General features: G+C 36.5%; 1 protein-coding gene across 2 annotated transcripts; it reads right to left on the bottom strand.

The window, feature by feature from the left end:
- Positions 1 to 545: 545 nt before the first annotated feature.
- On the bottom strand, positions 546 to 14,150 carry LOC117306380. 2 transcript variants are annotated; one of them, XM_033790992.1, is made up of 4 exons: positions 14,029 to 14,150; positions 10,995 to 11,146; positions 5,804 to 5,929; positions 546 to 1,924 (listed from the first exon to the last, which is right to left on the bottom strand). In XM_033790992.1, exons 2-4 carry the CDS (start codon positions 11,128 to 11,130, stop codon positions 1,920 to 1,922), a joined length of 267 nt encoding a protein of 88 aa, XP_033646883.1. In that variant the 5' UTR covers positions 11,131 to 11,146; positions 14,029 to 14,150; the 3' UTR covers positions 546 to 1,919. The 2 variants fall into 2 exon arrangements, with proteins under 2 accessions (XP_033646883.1, XP_033646882.1); XM_033790991.1 differs by having other exon boundaries at positions 10,995 to 11,151.
- Between the last annotated feature and the right edge of the window lie 3,867 nt (positions 14,151 to 18,017).

Below are 18,017 nucleotides of genomic sequence, written 5' to 3' on the forward strand. Positions count from 1 at the left end.
AGCAGTAGTACGGTGCCAAACCGCTCAATCTGCTCCTTGATCTTTTGCTGAGACGTGGTTGTCCTGACAACGCCATGCAACATCACGTAAAATCCATGTGACACGAGGTCTGTTTTGGTGCTAAGTAACGAAGCACTAATTTCCCAATATAACCTTTTCCGTTTGTTAACTAAGTCAACACAGTTTGCGCAACTTAGTCAGTGCATTCTCGCAATTTGACATTTCGAACCACAGGTCGTAACCTCAATACAAACTCTGAAGGAGACATCACAAATATTTCACAGTATTTATCGATTTATTGACCTATTTGTTTTTCACATAATGTAAAGAAATCTGTGCCTGACACAACATTCAAAACATCGCCATATTTGTAATAATAATACTAGTTTTCCATTTTCTTATTATTTTTGCGTAGGTAGGCCCTACTTGAACTAGTACCACCTTTTTATTTGCTGCAATTTGTCTACTTACTGATAATATTATGCATTTACAAAGGTCGTGTGTTCGATTCCCAACCGAGTAATATGCCTGTTATTTTTGTTTCCCACAAAACTCGGGTAAGTTCTGAGTATACAGTGCTAACACACATCGGCGTATACGGGTAAACCAAAATTCATATTCTTTATCCGTGCAAATTAACTTTAACATCTATTTTGAAGGATGTAATACATTTTTTGTTTAACAAACCACTAGGAAAATTGCCTTGGTGAGTCGTTTCTTTTTATTTGAACAAAGGCAAAATGAATGGACCTGGACCCGAACCAACGACCCCAGGATTATTGTGCCGACGGTGCCACTTAGAATCCTAGGTTGCATTGTAAGCTTGGGTGTTATGCCAAGCTCCACGCACGGCGGGTAACAATTAAATTAATGGCTTCTGACTGGCAGCCTTGATATTGACTCAAAGTAAGACCGCCTGTTGAATAGCTCTGTTGGTAGAGCGCCAGTACGTTAATCCGAAGGGAGTTGGTCCAAGTCCAGATCCAGTGAAACTGTCTTTGTTTAAAACTGAAACAACTTAAATAAGTTTGACATGTTATGTTTATTGCATTACAAAATAGCACTTATTGAACTATGTGTGTATTTTTTTTAGAACTGTTATTACTTATTAAAGTGACAAAGTAATTTACAGTCCTGTTTAAACTTGCGCTTTTAACTGTCAGAGATTAAAGTATTATATTTATTGTTTCAAAGAAAATAATAGGATCGGGACCAAAAAGTTATACTGCACAGTTATTCTTCCCTAGTCTTTGTGTTCTAATTAGTGTTATATTTAAAGGTAAATTAAACTACAGGTATTATTCAATGATAGTCCAGTGTCTTGGCTTACTTTCATAAAATGTGGAAACAATACAGGAATATTTCCATCTAAAACAATTACTTTGCACCACAAGTCTTATCTCGTTATGCCAAAATGGAGAAAGCACAGGACAGTGAATTTCAACTATTAATAGTAGGTGTTCCCTCCCAAGGCTTGCGTAAGAATTGTATGACAAATGATGAAATATATTTACAGTTATTGTAAACTATAGAATTTCAAATAAAACTTCCTCTTAGAAAACCAAAGATGTACCGCACCTTTAACATTCAGTAAGATGCATTTATGATACCCAAGTATATGCTATGGCTGTATGTTATGATGCTTCTGTCCCCAGCACCGCTTGGTCTGTTATTCAACAACGACGAGATTTACGAAAAGATGCGGCTATCGCGAGGGCGAAGGCTACGGGGATTTGGTTGAGTAGCCCCCACGGTATTTGAACAGTAATTTCAATTATGACGGGCTTTCCGGGATGTTTTTCCAGAATGTGACAGTTTGCTCTCAAGCTTGTCCTCGTGTCCCTTGCTGAAGAGTTGAAAATATATTTCCCACTGGTATTAATTGTGAGATCGTCATCATCGACCTAACTCTGCCATCTTTAGCCTGTAGAGAATAGGAAGGCGGTGAAACAGGAGGGGGAAGAAAAAAATGAAAGCAAAATTGTTTATACTAAAGATAAATAAAGGTGTTATTCGTGGAAGAGTATTTTTTCTTCCCAGTAATAAACCAGAGAAAATGAAAGCACAACAAAAGCTGACTGGGCAAAATGCTATGACCACTCATAAAAAAAACCACACAATTTATTGTAGTATAGGAAGGTGGTGGGGAAAACGATGAGGAAGGAAAACAATATAATGAAACTATTTATAAAATTAAAGATACACAGTGTGTTATTCAGGGAGGGGGGTACATCCCCCACCCCCAGGTACAATAGACAGAATGGGGATGAAATTAACACAGCAGCACGTATATAAAATAACAGGAGGAAGCTGACTGGGCCAAAACGCTCTTCATATGCACGGGAAAACAGAGATAAACATGGGAAACAACAAGGACAAATGATTTTTCTTAAAGCATACTTAAAGTCCCATTTACTTTGAAATTGTTTAACCAAATGCAAAATTTTGTGCAAATTTTAAAGGAAAGAAAATAGTTCCTTGTTTTGTTTCGAAAACATTCAACACCATGTTTTAATATTTCTGCCAAAAAAATATTGTTACAAACAGTAGCTATCTGTTTATTTGTTTGTTTGTTTGTTTGTTTGTTTGTTTGTTTGTTTGTTTGTTTGTTTGTTTGTTTGTTTGTTTGTTTGTTTGTTTGTTTGTTTGTTTGTTTGTTTGTTTGTTTGTTTGTTTGTTTGTTTGTTTGTTTGTTTGTTTGTTTGTTTGTTTGTTTGTTTGTTTGTTTGTTTGTTTGTTTGTTTGTTTGTTTGTTTGTTTGTTTGTTTGTTTGTTTGTTTGTTTGTTTACATTATTGGCTTTTTGTAATTGTCCAACCTCGGTTGGTAACAACTTGGGCTATGACAAATAAAAAGGTCTAAACAATATAATATATACAGAATACTTTCAGACATGTTTTAATCTACTCGTTACAACAAGGCCCACATGACGTCATCTCATCGTAAATCATCTTTATTTTCCACTCACATATTTTCACGATATTCGAGACATTCAATACTATATGAATATTTTCCAGTGAATTCATTTTTCTAGGGAGTTGTTTAAGCTCAATCAAATTTTCCAAAAAACAATCCCGTCCCTCGAGACAACCAATCAAGTGCCTCAAGAAACGTCTTTCCCTCCTTCTTCTGGGGTTGGTCTGAGAAGGTTTTTAGTTTCATTCCACTGTCTGGAGTCAACAAAGTGCCGTCTTGGTCATAACCAGCAAAAATAAGCTGGACGAGCGTTCGTGTATAATCAGCACCTTATTCATATTTACTCAAAAAGACTGAGTGGGGATTCACTGGGGTATAAGGATCAATTACATAGTCCCCTGGTGCCAGAAACAGTCAGCCGATTTTTTTTTTCTTCCTAGGCTGGATAGAAATTCTTATTACCTAATAAATAATTCCAAGACGGTCTGACGGTCTCTCTTCCCCTTCCCCCTCCTTGTTTTGACCGCAGTTTTCTTGGTTAGCTTCCACTCAAGAGCGTTTCAAATTTACTGGTCAAGAATAGAGTAATTGTCACGGGTGAGGGGCTAGTGTTTTTGCACCAGTATAGTCAATTCAATTTGGACTACCCCGTGGGAGAGCAGGCCAAGATTGAATGCTGATACGACAATTTTTCTTTTCCAAACCATCATTTAGTTGATTTAATACCGAGCTTTTCAAGAAAATATGTTGTGAGGTTATGGATTAAATAAAAATAATTTGTTTTAATTTAACTTTGAAAGGGGTAATTTTATTTTGAAAAGGAGTTCATCACAAAATTTAAACTTACATTGGAGGTGTTTCGTGAGCGAGAACTAAAAAATGCATCTATAAACATCTTTATCTCAAATTGATCTCCGATTCCTTTACAGGTTAACGAATGAAATGAATAACCCCTTTCCCGCACAAGAAGAAATAAACAGTAACAATATTTTGTATTTAATGCTTTTATGCTCACTTTTTGAAATCATTGATTTTCAGTTATGTTGTCCTCAAAGGTCATGTTATTTACTTTATTAATATGTTTTTGTTAAGGCAGTGGACACTATTGGCAATTACTCAAAATAACTATTAACATAAAACCTTACTTGGTGACGGGGAGAGGTTGATGGTATAAAACATTGTGAGAAACGGCTCCCTCTGAAGTGACATAGTTATCAAGAAAGAAGTAATTGTCCACGAATTTGATTTCGAGACCTCAGATTTAGAATTTGATGTCTCGAAATCAACCATCTAAACGCAAACAACTTCGTGTGACAAGGGTGTTCTTTGTTTCATTATTATCTCGCAACTTCGACGACAAATTGAGCTCAAATTTCCACAGGTTTGTTATTTTATGCATATGTTGAGTTACAGCAAGTGAGAAGACTGGTCTTTGACAATTACCATTAGCGTCCAGTGTCTTTAAAGGCAGTGGACACTATTGGTAATTGTCAAAGACTAGCCTACACAGTTGGTGTATCTCAACATACACATAAAATAACAAACCTGTGAAAATTTGAGCTCAATCGGTCATCGAACTTGCGAGATAATAATGGAAGAGAAAAACCTTTGTCTCGCGAAGTTATGTGCGTTTAGATGGTTGATTTCGAGACCTCAAATTCTAAACTTCAGGTCTCAAAATCAAATTCGAAGAAAATTAATTCTTTCTCAAAATCTATGTCACTTCAGAGGGAGCCGTTTTTAACAATGTTTTATACCATCAACCTCTCCCCATTTCTCGTCACCAAGTAAGGTTTTATGCTAATCACTATTTTGAGTAATTACCAGTAGTGTCCACTGCCTTTAAGGAGTACCCCGTGAAAAAAAATCCCATAATATTCCTTAGGGATATCTAAGTGCTCATTTCGACAGACCATCCTACGATAAAACTCAAGAAGAAAAGAAAGGAAATAATGGTTATTGGACTATGCCTCACTCACTATATGAGAAAGTGATGAGATACACAACAACTAGCATCACCTGCAATCTTACTTGTCGTACAACAGGACGTTACTTAAGGTATTTATTTACTCTACATTTGAATGACTGCATGCCCTGGGTAGTAATGTATGAAATAACCAATGATGGGAGGCTGTTCCAGATCTTAGGAAGGAAAGCCTTTTGTACTGAAGTGTTTTGTAAAAAAAACATTTGTGTATGCAAATGAACACCCTGAAGCGACTACTTAAAGCCATTATCTACTTAAAGCCATTGGACCCTTTCGGTAAACAGTATTGTCCAAGTCCCACACTTCATGTATCACAACTTATATATAAAATAACAATCCTGTGGAAATTTAGGCTCAATCAGACATCGGAGTCGGGAGAAAATAGCGGGAAAACCCACTCCTGTTTTCGCGCGTTTCGCCGTGTCATGACATGTGTTTATAACAAATCCGTAATTCTCGCTAACGAGAATTTATATTGTTTTACCGTTTTTTTTTCTTTCTGTACCGAAAGGGTCCAATGGCTTTAAAGCCATTATACACTTTCGGTACAGAAAAAAAAGTTCACAGATTTACATATAATTTACAGGGTTTACAGAAGGTAATGGTGAAAGACTTCTCTTGAAATATTGTTCCATGAAATGCTTTACTTTTTGAGAAAACATCAAAACAATATCAAGTCTCGATAGCGAGAATTACGAATTTATTATAAACACATGTCGTGACACGGCGAAACGCGCGGAAACAAGAGTGGGTTGTCCCGACTCCGATGACCGATTGAGCCTAAATTTTCACAGGTTTGTTATTTTATATATAAGTTGTGATACACGAAGTGTGGGACTTGGACATTACTGGTTACCGAAAGTTTATAATGGCTTTAAGGCAAGTCTGTCCCTAGAAATACCTCTGAAAAATGGCGGTCGCTCATGAACGTACTTGAACTCCTTGGGGTTGTAACACGCTTGTAGTTTCGTTAACTTCCCACAAAAACAGACAAAGGTTGTCGATACGAAACACACTTTCCACTTATCTGCCGATAGAAAGAAAAAAAAAACATGTCGAAACATCAGCAAATGAAAGGTTAAAGTAAAATACAATGTAGCTTCTGCAGCCCCCCCCCCCCAAGAAATAAAGTCAAATCAAAGTAAAGTAAGACTCCCGAAAAAGAAGATGTAAACCGGAACTCGTTACCTAGCAATAGTAAACATAGAAAAATAGTATAATGTTACTTGAACCACCTTTTTAAAATAATAATCAAACAAATTATTAATTGAACGTTTGGGTTAAACAAACACGACATTACTCAATGACTCCCATATTTTCGAAAGTAACCTTTAAAAACTCTATCACCTTTTGAACTGAAATTTCCACATTATTTGTGCTGTGAATAAAACAAAAACGAGCGGTTCAAATAACATAATGTATACTTTGTGCCTTTCAATTAATACTTTGAACTAAAGGCCACAAGCAGAGTTGAAAGTTGAAGGTTTAGGTGTACAAAGGTGTAATGGAGAAAAGTACATAAAATCAAAGTACACAAACAAGGGGTTGACTTTAATTCACATATTCAAATATTAAAATATCCTGGCAGACCTGTTACTTCTAGAGAGAATGAACGTTTTCATTACATTTTGTGTCAGCGAAGCATAAGAGTTCAAACATGGATCAAATCAAATTCGTGGAAAATTACTTCTTTCTCAAAAACAACGTCACTTCAGAGGGAGCTGTTTCTCACAATGTTTTATACTATGAACCTTTCCCCATTACTCGTACTCAAGTAAGGTTTTATGATAATATTTATTTTGAGCAATGAATAATAGTGTCTACTGCCTTTAATGTATACTTTGTGTATTTAAATTGCTTTGATATAAAGGCCACAAGCCGAGTTGAAAGTGGGCTGGGCGTAACAAGGGTGTAGTGGAAAAAGTACATAAACTCAAAGTACACAACCGTGCGTCGACTATAATTCACCCGTCTGTACGGTCAGGTACTAAAACATTCTGGCAGAACTATTACTTCTAGAGAGAATGAACGTTTTCATTACATTTTGTGTCAGCGGAACATTATAGCTCAAACATGGATCAACAGAAGTTCTCAGTCAGATTATTAGAAAAGTAGAAAAGTAGCCTCAAGTTGAAATGCTTCACTCTTCCCACAAACTACCCGTTCTAATCTCAACATCGCTCAGTGTGATTTTCAGCGACTTTCGCTTCGACCTACTCGTAATCACGGAAGCTTACGGTGTTTAAATCCCCATGGATTGAGTGGGAAGGTGTTGCTAAGGCGAGGCGATGACCCCCTCCCCCGCCCCTCAAATCGCTGATGAGGGAGTCTCATACCTATGACTTCATTCCTTTCGTTGCTGTTTGTTAAATTATCAAATAATTTAGGTTCAAGTCGTAGGATAATGTGCCGTAGGCTAGCTGCCCTAAAAAAAAGGGGAAATGTGTGAAGTTGATTTTTTAATGCGATTCCAACATTACTGGCTTCTGTTGGAACCGTGGTTTTCAAATGATCTGGCTCAGGGTCTTGCCGTGTCTTTTGAATCTTTATAGAACGTCACAACTTTTGTTTTATAATTGTTCAGCCTTCCAAAAAGACTCTGCTAAGCTTTGAACTTCTAACTGTTGCGCATTTTAAAGCCATAGGACACTTTCGGTACAGAAAAAAGCACCCTCAGATTTACAAATAACTTACAGGGTTTACAGAAGGTAATGGTGAAAGACTTCTCTTGAAATATTATTTCATGAAATTCTTTACTTTTTGGAAAAAAGCAACAACATTAAAACAATATCAATTCTCGATATCGATATTTACGGATTTATTTTAAACACATGTCATGACACAGCGAAACTTGCCGAAACAAGGGAGGGGTTTCCCGTTATTTTCTCCGACTCCGATGACTGATTGAGCCTAAATTTTCACTTGGACAATATTGTTTACCGAAAGTGTCCAGTGACTTTAACTTCTCACTTGAAATGAGTTACATTGCCTCACAATACAACCGCCCATGGCTTTAAATGGGTGTTATCCACAATGTGAAACATTCCTGTCATTTCTTATTGAATGGAGTCTATTGTAGTTATTCAGAACCTTAGGCCGTGTCCGAAACGATGACTTCGGCTACAGCTACGTCTAGATCAGCGCGTCTACCAGTGTTGAAGAATAGGCAGACGCGCGCGATCTAGCCATAGCTGTAGTCGAAGTCGCCGTTTCGGACACGGTCTTAGATGCAACTGTTGCACCATTAATGTTATACTTTTCAATTATCATGTACATGTACGAGGCCTGTTCAGCAGACGTTCCTAGAGAGTATTACTGTAAATAAATAACTTGGTTGGGCAACAAACAACATGCCAGAATTGGGCTCGGTGAAGACGATACATGGGCTGTGATGTTAGTGTGCCCTAGGTGGGCTCCTATTAGTAGCAATATACCGTGAGTGCTCTCTAAAGTTTAAAATCGTCAATGGGGCCGGGCCGGTTTATTTGGGCTATCAGCTCACACTTGCTAATCAGGTTCATGGATGCAATACCAGATAATTCCAATGTCTTCCTCGACCGCCTACTGAATCTCTGGTGAACAGTCCTTTCATTTCTTTGGAGCATGTATGAAGTACCCTCAATCCAATTATTAAAATACGACGACGAAACCAAATTTGATATCGGTGTCCCATTTTCATAATTATATGACTTCTTGATTGGTATCAGATAATAAACCAGAAGCCGATTTTGAATGTTACCACTTAATGATGTCATTACCTGCATTATTTGGGGGAACTGCAATAGTTATTCAATAAAGGAACGTCACAGAATTCGTAAGAATCAAACATCGTGAAGATCACAGATTTACATACAACTTACACGGTCTAATGATGATGATAAAAAACATCCCTTGAAATATTTCTGTCTGAAATATCATATTTGATGCGAAATAAATAATCTAACGTTCAGTGAGCGTTTTATTAAAAAAAAATTGGCATCGATACAATGCAAAATTTGTAATCGGTTTTTCACTATTCTCTAGTGACCCAGATGGCCTATCGATCTCAAACATCTACAGGTTTGTCAGTTTACGTAAATGGTGGATTACATAAAGTGCTTACATTATCAGCAACGGTTTTGTTAGCCAAATCCAATTTTGTAATGTTCCTTTAATAACATTATGGCAGGCAACAACTCTCAAGAAGCTGATCAATCGATGATCAATCTCAAAGCCTTCTACCACAACACTAGCCAGGACTATCAAACATCGAACTGACCCATACACAACCTTTGCAATTGAGTATAAATTAATAGCCTCAATCCAATTATCAAAATACGACCACGATACTAAATTTAATATTGGTGTCCTATAGTCATAAACATTTTATGGCGTTTTATAATGATCAGATCAACGAATCGATTAGCATACTTGGTGGATCAATCTAAAAGCCTTCTATCACAACATTAGCCTAGATGATTCAACCTCGAACCAACCCATATATAACCTCTGCAACCAAGTACACCCAAAAATGATTATGAGAGCGCATCTCCAATCGTCTTCCTCCCTCCAAACACCTTTTATGTATGAATAATTTCTCCAATTCTGTATTTTTCTTGCAATCTTGACTTAGAAAGAAAAAAAAAATCAATTGCTTTTGTAACCGTCAAGTAGAGGTCTTTGCTAACCCAATAAATACACCAGACCTCCGTATACACGAGACCACGGTGAATTGTTATGAAGTCACGTTCCGGGAAGATCGGGTATACAAGTAGATTCATCCTCTCAGAAAATGGCAGCTGGAGCCCGACCCCCCCCCCCTTCCCGGGTGTTGACAAATCGGCCAGCCGTCGATATCTCAAAGAGTTATAGGACTCGTCTTATCTCGAGTTAGGACGATTACTTCATCCTAACTTAGGATTAATCTTAAGGTCTGCATGCTACAGTGCAGGGTTGGGACTCGTCCTAAGTCCTAAGATTGGTCTTAAGTTAGCAAAAGTTTTGTGAAATCGACGGCTGTATTATTATTAGTTTATTTATCATGTTTATGCCTTCTAGAAAGATTATAATATTGTCGAAACGCCACGCCTGTATTTTCTTTCTTCAATTGTACAGTAGGAACTTTTTGTTGTAACGGCTTATACTATTTTTCTCATTTTAATAACAGTACTTGACAAATAAAAGTTATCGGACCGGCTAAGAAGTACAAATAAATAAAGATTAATTCGAGAAAATAGTTGTTATGAAATAAAACTAACAACACAATTAAAATACATTGCTTAAAAATCGACATGCGAGACGGAAGTAAACAACAAAAGAAGCTAATAATAAACGAAAATACTGAAATAAATATTTGTATCCACATGTATACATTTAAAATGCCACCTATTCCGAGATGGTATGGTCGGGAGGCATCTAACCAGATAGTATCAATGGATAGTTAGGTCTGTGCGTGGGCGTATAATGTGAAAAAGCGCTAATCAGGATTAAGGATGTTAGCATGGAAATCATCCACTAAGAGTATGGCTGGTTGAGCAGAGTACAATCCCCATTTTTTGGAAGCAATAAATTACAGTAAAGTTCCTTGCTCATTGGCACAAGTTTCATGACCGGGATTCGAACCCACACTCTGCTAAGTATAAATTAATGAACTAAAAAGTGGCATTGAATAAAACAAATATTAACGAAGACTGAAGAGGAGATTAACTTATTTTATACTAATACAAATGAAAGAAAATAAACGAAGAATCATTGAAAAAGGTCACAATAAAAAAGGGAAAGTGCCAATTAACTGTTATTACAAACAGAGAACAAATCATAGATGTTAAATTTGCATCGGGGATAAAGAATTTACTTTTTTTTTTTATTACCCATATACAACGATGTGTGTCAGCACTTTTTACTCAGTATGACACTGCTCTAGAATTGCAAAGGTCTTGGGTTCGAATCCCGCCCGAGTAATATGCCTGTGATTTTTTTTTTCACAGAACTCGGGTAAGTATTGAGTATACAGTGCTCACACACATCGGTGTATATGGGTAAAAACCAAATGAAAATAAATAAATAATATCAAGACAATAATAGGCATCAGGGGGAATCTGATAAAAACCTACCTGCATCTTGTGAGAGTCTTGCAGCAAGAGATCGTCCATCTCTTGCAATACTATCTGTGAGTTCATCACAACAGATGGCGTGTATTAAAATAGATGCCATCAGAAATAACATGACAACAGTCCGTGTGAGCCTCATAGTGGTTGTCGAAATGCTAGACTAAGAACAACCGTAATAACATATTGTTATAAGTCACATTAAAAATGTCGTGGATTATCCCAACCGATTGTTTTCAAAGAGCTTGGGTAAATACTGAGTATACGGTGCTAACACCAAATAGCTGAATATTGGTAAACAAAACATTAAAAAACAATTTAAATATATACATTTGGTTTTACCCTCACACTGGTATTTACGTTAGCACTGTATACCTACTTCCCTAGTTATGTGAAACAAACTTACATGCTTAACCGGTTTCATAAAATTGTGCCCAGAAACACTGGAGAAAAATAATTTGACTTCTACAATAATGAGCATTTACCCGTGTGAGCTGGACCGTCAGGCTAACAAACGGCACATAAGTTTTGGAAAATAATAATTAAACATGCACTCAAGTTAGTTCAAGAAGCACGTATATCCACTTCGTAGCTCGTGCAGAGGATTTTCTAATCCGTGCAAACAATTTACTAACTCATTCATGCGAACGATGCTTCGGCCTGGAGACGTTAAACATGCTCGGACTGAATACCAATTGCTTTGTAATAATTATATTAATCGCGGTGTGTGAATGACATTAAAGTAAGTTTGATATTGGATATTGGACATTAACATACGTTTGTACAGCGAAATATCAATGTTGCTTTTTCAATATTGGACATTGGGCATTCACATAGGTTTGTACAGCGAATATCAATGTTACTTTTGCGGTATTTGACATTTGACATTCACATAGTTTGTGCACAGTGAATGTCTACCTCGTACAACGCTATTGCATATTTTTTATGGGCTAACACAATAGTTGTGTTTTCGTCACTTTTTCTGTAATTTTGTAAAGTATTTGTTCAGAGAACTTTATTTGTATGTTTTATTGTGCACGCTTGTGTGAACAAGTTTTTAAATTATTATTGATAAAGGGATGCAATAGTCGAAACTATACATTCTCGAATATTAAACAGGCATACCACTCGTTCAATTGCTCAGTTTGGCACGTGACCGCGAATTCAATATGTTGTTTTATGAATAAATAATTTCAAACAAAGTAGGTTAATCTTAAAGCCGTCCAATCGGTACTAGAAGCAATAGTAAAGCATCTTAAGAATCAGTTGTTACTTTGCCTCAAAACCGGATAAATTAAGGAATTAATGAAAATAATATATATTTCGATGTAAAAAAAGGGCAGTGGACACTATTGGTAATTGCTCAAAATAATTATCATCATAAAACTTGTCTTGATTACGAGTAATGGGGAGAGGTTGCTAGTATAAAACATTGTGAGAAACAGCTCCCTCTGAAGTGACGTAGTTTTCGAGAAAGAAGTAATTTTCCACGAATTTGATTTCGAGACCTCAAGTTTAGAATTTGAGGTCTCGAAATCAAGCATCAGAAAGCACACAACTTTGAGTGACAAGGGTGTTTTTTGTCTTTCATAGTTATCTCGCAACTTCGACGACCGATTGAGCTCCAATTTTCACAGGTTTGTTATTTCATGCATATGTTGAGATACACCAATGTGAAAACTAGTCTTTTACAATTACCATAGTGTACAGTGTCTAAGCGTTTAATAAGCAAGCAATAACGCTGAAATTGTAAATTAATGTCATACTTCGTTAATAGTATACCGCACTTGGCAGTATTCGAGCAAGATTGTTTAAAGCGAAGTTGGGCAGATATTGGGTTTAAAAAAAAGGGTGGAAATAATAAAGTTACTGTTTTTCATCAGAAAGAAGGGGGACAAACATAAAAAAATTTTTTAAAATTTTTATTTTTATTTTTTAGAACCCGATATTTAGTCCGAACAAAAGTGAGATTTATATCATGATTGGACTACACACCATACTTTATATGAACCTCTTTTTTCTTAGCCACGGTCATTATCGTTATGGATGGTATACATTATGTCAGATTTATTTGCTGGACGCTAAGTGAAAAATAACTCCAGAACGTCCACATAAATTATTCTGATTCGGTATGAACAATACCAATAAGTGACTTTTGCATTTAGCAGTTAGCAACAACAAAACCTATTCTTTACTATAGTTAAAGCGGAAATCAACCCCATTCGGTTTTTTGTCCAATGTTTAATGTGTTGAAAAGTTATATACCATTGGTCAACGTTACACAATAGTATCAATTATTATCTGTCAAGGACACAGCAGCTATTAATATTGTCTATACATTCACGGCGTTTAAAGACAGTGGACACTATTGGTAAATGTCAAAGACCAGTCTTCTCACTTGGTGTACCTCAACATATGCATAAAATAAACCTGTGAAAATTTGAGCTCGATTGGTCATCGGATTTGCGAAATAACTATGAAAGAAAAACCACCCTTGTCACACGAAGTTGTGTGCGTTTAGATGGTTGATTTCGATACCTCAAATTCTAAACTTGATGTCTCGAAATCAAATTCGTGGAAAATTACTTCTTTCTCGAAAACTACTTCACTTCAGAGGGAGCGATTTCTCACAAAGTTTTATACTATCAACCTCTCCCCATTACTCGTCACCAAGAAAGGTTTTATGCTAATAATTATTTTGAGTAATTACCAATAGTGTCCACTGCCTTTAAATTAAAGGAAATCGATTGTTTAATTTGATAATAATTAGTTCTTTATATCCCTCCAAGCTAGATATAAGTTTTAAGCTTTGTTATTGCTCTAACTTCCCCAAGGTATGATTTCGTTCCGTTTTGGGAACAAAACTAAATCATACCATCAATACAGTACTGTTGATTGGTATTTGTAATTATCGAGCTTATTTTGCCGAACTAAAATTACCACCAACACAATTCAATTAATCGGCGCTGCGTATAACTACAAGATAATCGAAACCAGAGTCTGCCGTCCTTAATAATTTTAAGAGCAATTTCGAACTTACTTTTGTTGAAAATATTTGTGTGGTCCGGTCTACTTTCCCAAGACGTCCGTGCCGCTGTAGTGAGGGTCCCGTTGATTGTGAAGTACCACGGCTACATAGACCTGTTGAGAATGTGTGTGTGTTCCAGAAACTAGACTCTCCGAAAGAATTTTTTTTTTTTTCATTTGCCTTTTTCGAGAATGGAATATTTATGAGCTTCGACCAAAAGTCACCGATTTGGGTTATTTATGAAGCTCTCATAATTTATCTCCAGTTTGTAATGGGTTTCGAGGTAGCTGTACCCTGTGTCCTTTTTACTGAAAATGTTTGGTAGTTCCATTTCGGAAATGGTAATGAATCAGTTGTTTTAAAGACAATGTACGTAAATTTAAAATAATGGAGGAAATAAATTATATAGTTCTTTAAACCCGAAAGGGTTTCTTTGGAGTAGCAAGGTATGGAGCTGGCTACAAAACAATCTGAGGTTTTTTGTTTGTTTGTTTGTTTGTTTGTTTGTTTTTTATTTCCAAATATCACAATAAATAATCATAAAGCATAAAAGAAAGAAGAAGAAAGGGTGATACGAGGCGGGCACCAAGACCTAAGCTTATACAGAGCCTGGACCCTTTAAAATATAAACTAACTGGTTTTACTTTATAACAATAACAATGTTGATTGATGAAATAAAAGAACAGTAAAAGGTATAATGCATACAGCAAAAAATAACACACAACAACGTTTATTTGTAATTAAACTGTTTTTAACAATTTGTTTGCTATGCAGCCTTAAATACATAATTATTGAGAATTGAAAAAAAAAAAAAAAAAAGGAAAATTAACAGAACATAGTTACCTAAATGATTTTTTTTTTAAATAATTTTTAACACCGTTATTAGTATTAATTTTGATTCTCTTTGTTTTAGTGGGACAACATCTATGGTGTCAATTTTAATATCCCATTTTTTAATTTTATTTAGATTTTTTTTTTTACAGTTTATAGCTATTCAAAGCATTCATTTAATTTCACTTAAAAACAGATTCGTGAACATATGCCACAAAACATTGTGCCATAATGAGCCAAAATAAAATATATATATATACAAATCCTGTCATAACTCGTTCAAAAACTTCGACTCCCGAGTTTTACATACGTCACTACCCTCTATCGACCAACCCACTTAACCTAACACTCCTGTTTTAAACTTAAAAAACAGACAGTATTAATGTGAACATAATTATGCCACATAACATTGTGCCATATTAAGCAAAAATAAGATACATTATTGAAATCCTTTCCTAACCCAATCGAAAACTTCGACTCTTGAGCTTAAAATTTATCACGTCACACCCCCTATCGACCTATCCACTTAACCTTCAAATTAGCCAGCTTTATCAAGTTTGTAAACATCACTGCAGAGTGAGCATGTTGACCCAAATTTCATGCATCTCAATCGTGCGTTGTGTCACCGTAGTGGTATCGAGTAACCATTAAGTGTTGACATTTCTACAGCTACTGGCTAAGTCAAACAATGCTGTCTCTTTCTTAGCCCCGATTGCCTCTGCTTTTTGAAGTAACGGAGTTAAGATGAGCTCAGGGTTATGAAATAGATGCGTAATACGGGCAGACAACGGCCACAGAGTCGATTATAACACGGGAAAGTAAAACATCTTAGTGGTTAGTGCAGACTTCTCGCCTACCCTTTGATTTTCTTTCCACTTAAAGGCAGTGGACACTATTGGTAATTACTCAAAACAATTATTGGCATAAAACCTTACTTGGTGACGAGTAATGGGGAGAGGTTGATGATATACAACATCGTGAGAAACAGCTCCCTCTGAAGTGCCATAGTTTTAGAGAAAGACGTAATTTTCCACGAGTTTGATTTCGAGACCTCAGATTTAGAACTTGAGGTCTCGAAATCAACCATAACGCACACATCTTCGTGTGACAAGGGTGTTCTTCTTGCATTATTATCTCGCAAGTTCGATGACCGATTGAGCTCAAATTTTCACAGGTTTGTTATTTTATGCTTATGTTGAGATACACCAATGTGAAGGCTAGTCTTTGACAATTACCAATAGTGTCCACTGCCTTTAAAAAGGCAAACCACCTATAGTAGTACTAATTATCATAACAATGATAATCACTTTGTTGTTCGCCGGTTTATCTGCAAAATAATGACGCACAGGGCACAGGCAAAGAAAACGGTACACAATTATGTTATCTTACTGACACCCCGAACAAATATAATAATATACTTTTATTGTTTTTTTCTTTTAGTGATAATGGTCATGAAGACATAGACGTGGCTGGATTCGACGTTTCTTTCAGTATGTTCTGTGGTCGTTAGTTGATATTTATCTCGTTGTGTTATCAATCAGTAGGTTTGTATCATGAAATACTACAGTGATTAGTAGGGCGTGCGTGAACATTTGCTGAGATGTACATACATTACCAGGCGCCTTTTTTCTAAGATTACAAAGCGTCCGCAGAAGATGCGACAACAAAGCCCAAACTCAAGATGTTCCAACGTGAAGTAAAATAAAACAGTCTTTTTCGGTATAAAAGAGTCTTAAGTAGTTTCTTGAATTGTACAAGTGTAGTTGCATGGTGAAAATGTAGCAACAGGTTATGACGTATGTGGCCAATTCGAAGACCCATGTTGCAAACCATACTCAATCGCACCCAGTGTATACATTTGCAGAGACCTTCGACGTAAGGCGACGAGGACCACAAGGGTCCTGTATTATTGGTATTTACTGAGCTGGTCGTACGTCATATAAATACGTATCTACCCCCTTCCTTGATTAAAGGTTATCGCTATCGGTTCACGGTTCACACCAAACAGTAGTAGATATAGAGCGTTATAATGGGTACTTTGACCGTTCAATAATATTTTCTGACAAAAGATGGCTGATGGCAACCTCGATGCTATGGCTGTACGATATCGCCTCGCATTTCTATCAAAACAGTACTTAGCTCTGATCCCTGGAAGTGTGAATTTGAAGTTTCCAATTATGGATGTTTTATTTGATCATGTGGTTGGTCTATTTTAAGCTTTTGGGCGCACATGAATCATGAACATGCAATAAAAAGAGTCATCAGTCAAAGAACAACTGGGGTCATTCACGAAACTGCTCAATAATTCACAAAAGTACAAACGTTACACTCAATTAACTTACAGGTTATTTCTTTGTGGGTGTTCACAAAGCATTATTTTCAAAACTTGTGCTAAGTGCCCCACTAAATTATGCGTCTAAAATTTCAGTCTTGGTTAAAAGACGTTGTGTTGTTGCCTGAGTTTGCTCCTCCGCGATTACTATCGCCAGACCGCCGTGTTGAAATCGTCCCTTTCTAAAAATAATCAAAGAAGGTGGCACTTCCCCGAAAACTGTTTTTTTTTTCAACAAATCGCTGCCTCGAGAAAGTACTGAGTATACAGTGCTAACACACATCCGTGTATGGGTAAAAAACAAAATTTGTACTCTTTATCCACGATGCAAATTTAACATCTATTAAATTGTTGTGGTACCCGCTGCCAAAACATAGGATTCGAACTGCCTCTAGCTACTGGGCAACCTCGGTAGTCTATGTTGGTAAGACACTGCTCTAGAATTGCAAGGGTCGTGGGTTCGAATCGTACCCGAGTAACATGCCTGTGATATTTTTTCACAGGACTCGGGAAAGTACTAAGTATACAGTGCTAACACACATTGGTGTATGGGTAAAAACCAAAATTAATAAATCGCTGCCTGTCACTGCATTGAGAAACAACATAACCGATTAACGGTGATTTGAGGATACGCCCTCTGTTGTTGCGTTTTGCGATAATAAAATAGTAAGAACTTTAAACCAGGACTATAGGCTGCTTCTGGCGTCAGTCTGTTACGGCGAGATTATGTCCCCCCCCCCCCAACACTGCGAACTGCTACAGACTTCCTCTTGTAGCGCCCTCTTGTGAATCCCCATCCTCCAGTCCATGAAACCTGGCCTCAAACATTCCGTTTTAT

The sequence above is a fragment of the Asterias rubens genome, unplaced genomic scaffold, assembly GCF_902459465.1.
Source record: "Asterias rubens unplaced genomic scaffold, eAstRub1.3, whole genome shotgun sequence".
In the NCBI taxonomy this organism is placed as follows: domain Eukaryota; kingdom Metazoa; phylum Echinodermata; class Asteroidea; order Forcipulatida; family Asteriidae; genus Asterias; species Asterias rubens.